Raw genomic sequence first — 2,510 nt, 5'->3', positions numbered from 1 at the left:
CATTTACATTCGGAAACGCCTCCAATTAACCATATATGGTGACAACACCTCCCTTTATAAATCCCGTGAATGTATATGCTCTCACTCTCAGCGCGGTCTTTGAAAACGCGTTCTATGCGGAGCGCATTGTTTGCCAAGTCTTCCAATAACGCAAGATAAGCCATTGCACTGAGATAAACATTTGTCACAGCTGTGTTTTATAGGGTTTGACACCAATTACGCAAATTGTCTGTTTAAAACCAGACTAATGATAAATTGCGTGTTTTATAATTAAAGGAAACACAGGACATATGTGGATTGCTTAATGCATACTGTGACACTCTTAAATGCTTTTTATGTGTAGTGTCGCTGTTCTACCACTAGATTCTCTGCATAAGCATGCTGAGAGGTGTGCTTATATTTACACACATTTCTACATATAAGTACAAGTTGGTAGATCCCACACTCTGCGTGAAACTGTTCTTACGCACTCATTACGCACACATCTGTGCATACGCACTGTTGATAAATGAGGCCCCTGGTCCTTTTATAAATACAGGTAATATTATAATTACAATAAAGATCAAAGTATTGTTTAAGTTTCCTTGTTCATTAAACTTCTGTCACGATGTTCCTAAAGATCTGACTGCAGGTTTCAGGAAGTCTTGAGGCTTTAACACAGTCTGTGTCTTTAACCGTCTGTCATCATTCGGTCAGTATGGAACTTCCTCTTGTGCTCTGTGAGTATTATTTTATCTGAATATAGTTAAATGGATGATAATGGCTTTTATATTATGTAAAGGAGCGAGTAATTTTGTGTTCCTTATTTATGTCTTTTCTTGTTGCTCTGAGTTTCAAATCCAGCTCTAGTCCATGTTATATGAGTGAAAGATGAGCTTGAGAGAGGAAGAGGAAGTTAGTGCTGTTTGTAAAAGATAAATTGAGTGTTGTATGTCAGTCTCTCTGTTCAGTCATTGGAATTTGTGCTGTTTAATGGTGTTTGTAGAATCAGTTCTGTTGGTTTCTTTTGCACAGTTTACTGTCTGATGCTTTAAGTAAATATTCACTAGTAAGTACGAAGGAAGATTCATAATTCATCCATCTGCTTGTGAACACACTGGTTGCTTCCTTAAACAAGTTCCCTAAACAAGTTCAAGTTCTCTCTGCTTTAATGATGAAAACTATAAAATATCAAACAGATTTTTCAGTGCTTATCTGGAAACACCTGTGATTAACTTGTGTAAATCTTAAGAAAACCTTAGAAACCTTTGGAGAAATAAAATTTTTGTGTTGTGAAGCTGAGAAATATTTGAGAGTAAAAGTATGGTGTTTCACAAGCAAAGAAAGAAGAATAAATTATATCTGATGTATAATATATATTATCAGCTCCATGTTGACACTGTAATGAGATTTTTGTGTTTTTAGTGCTGATTTCAAACATCCACTCTGGACACACTGAAGGTGAATGAATTTGACTAATATATTTCATAACATTTCATAACATGATTCTACACTGTTACAAAACAGCTGTAAAAAGTATTTTGATTATGAATAAAAAAATGCCAATTTCTTATTGAATATTACATGGTCATAACTTATGAAGAATGTGGAAGCATAAAATATCTTTAAAAATGTCCTTTGTCTTGAGTAGTAACTCTAATAAAAACAAGTGTTGCTGTACCTGCAGTAACAAAGTGCTTTGAACTACTACAACAATTTACAACACTTTGTTGGATGTTTTGTCTGTAGATGGTGTGACACAGTAGGTTGAACTCTGGGCTATAGGCCTAAAGGTTTTTGAACCCTTCATTAGGCAATCTTAAAGCTGCAAAAACCTTTAATGTCCTGTAACTCTTTGCATTATGCTGAGTGAAAGCTGAACTTGCTTGTTCCTGTAATCGTTGTCAGCAGCTTATGTCTGTAAAAAAATAAAAATGCACCAATTATTTACTAGAAAGAGAGATCTTATGCTCAAAATATTTCACAACTCATGCTTTTTTCCAATTTTATATTGACAGACATTCATAAACCAACTCTGACTGTGCACCTTACATAATGCACAAATTTCAAAATGTCATAATTTACACTGATAGTTTGATCTCTTCATACATGCACACACACATGTATCATATTATGCTCTTAAGACCCTGCGGCCTCATATGAGGACATTATATTTTTGTGAATTTCTCTGAGACTGTACATGCCACAGTTTTAAGTCTGAATGTCCTGTACAGAGCACATTCAGGGCTTTTCAGAGATACTAAATGTTTGGATGTTTCACCATGACCACTCCCTCTCCTTGGTCTTCAAAAATGTCTGAAATTAATTTAGTGACACTCTTATGGAAATATGATAATATTTTGTAATAATCATTTAAATCAGACAAATTTTTAAACTGTGTGTCATAAATCAACATCTCAGGAAAATGTTATGGGGTTTCAAATCAAAATATGACTTTCTGTTACGAAACAGGACGTTGATTTCATACATGTCCTCATATGAGGACACCGGGACTAAAAGCATGTTTATTA

The 2,510-nt window shown here is 34.5% G+C and overlaps 1 protein-coding gene across 1 annotated transcript in view; it reads left to right on the top strand.

Annotated features, from left to right (window-relative positions):
• Positions 1 to 697: 697 nt before the first annotated feature.
• The window catches only part of LOC107693569 (low affinity immunoglobulin gamma Fc region receptor II-like), a 12,276-nt gene continuing 10,463 nt past the window's right edge, over positions 698 to 2,510 (top strand). Inside the window, exons 1-2 of the mRNA XM_016493014.1 lie at positions 698 to 719; positions 1,405 to 1,440. Coding sequence (XP_016348500.1) covers positions 698 to 719; positions 1,405 to 1,440 — 58 coding nt within the window. The remainder of the gene's footprint in view (positions 720 to 1,404; positions 1,441 to 2,510) is intronic.

This window comes from Sinocyclocheilus anshuiensis, unplaced genomic scaffold (assembly GCF_001515605.1).
Source record: "Sinocyclocheilus anshuiensis isolate Anshui unplaced genomic scaffold, SAMN03320099.WGS_v1.1 scaffold1682, whole genome shotgun sequence".
NCBI lineage: Eukaryota > Metazoa > Chordata > Actinopteri > Cypriniformes > Cyprinidae > Sinocyclocheilus > Sinocyclocheilus anshuiensis.
The sequence above is the reverse complement of the archived record's forward strand: the minus strand, read 5'-3'. Positions and strand labels throughout refer to the sequence as shown.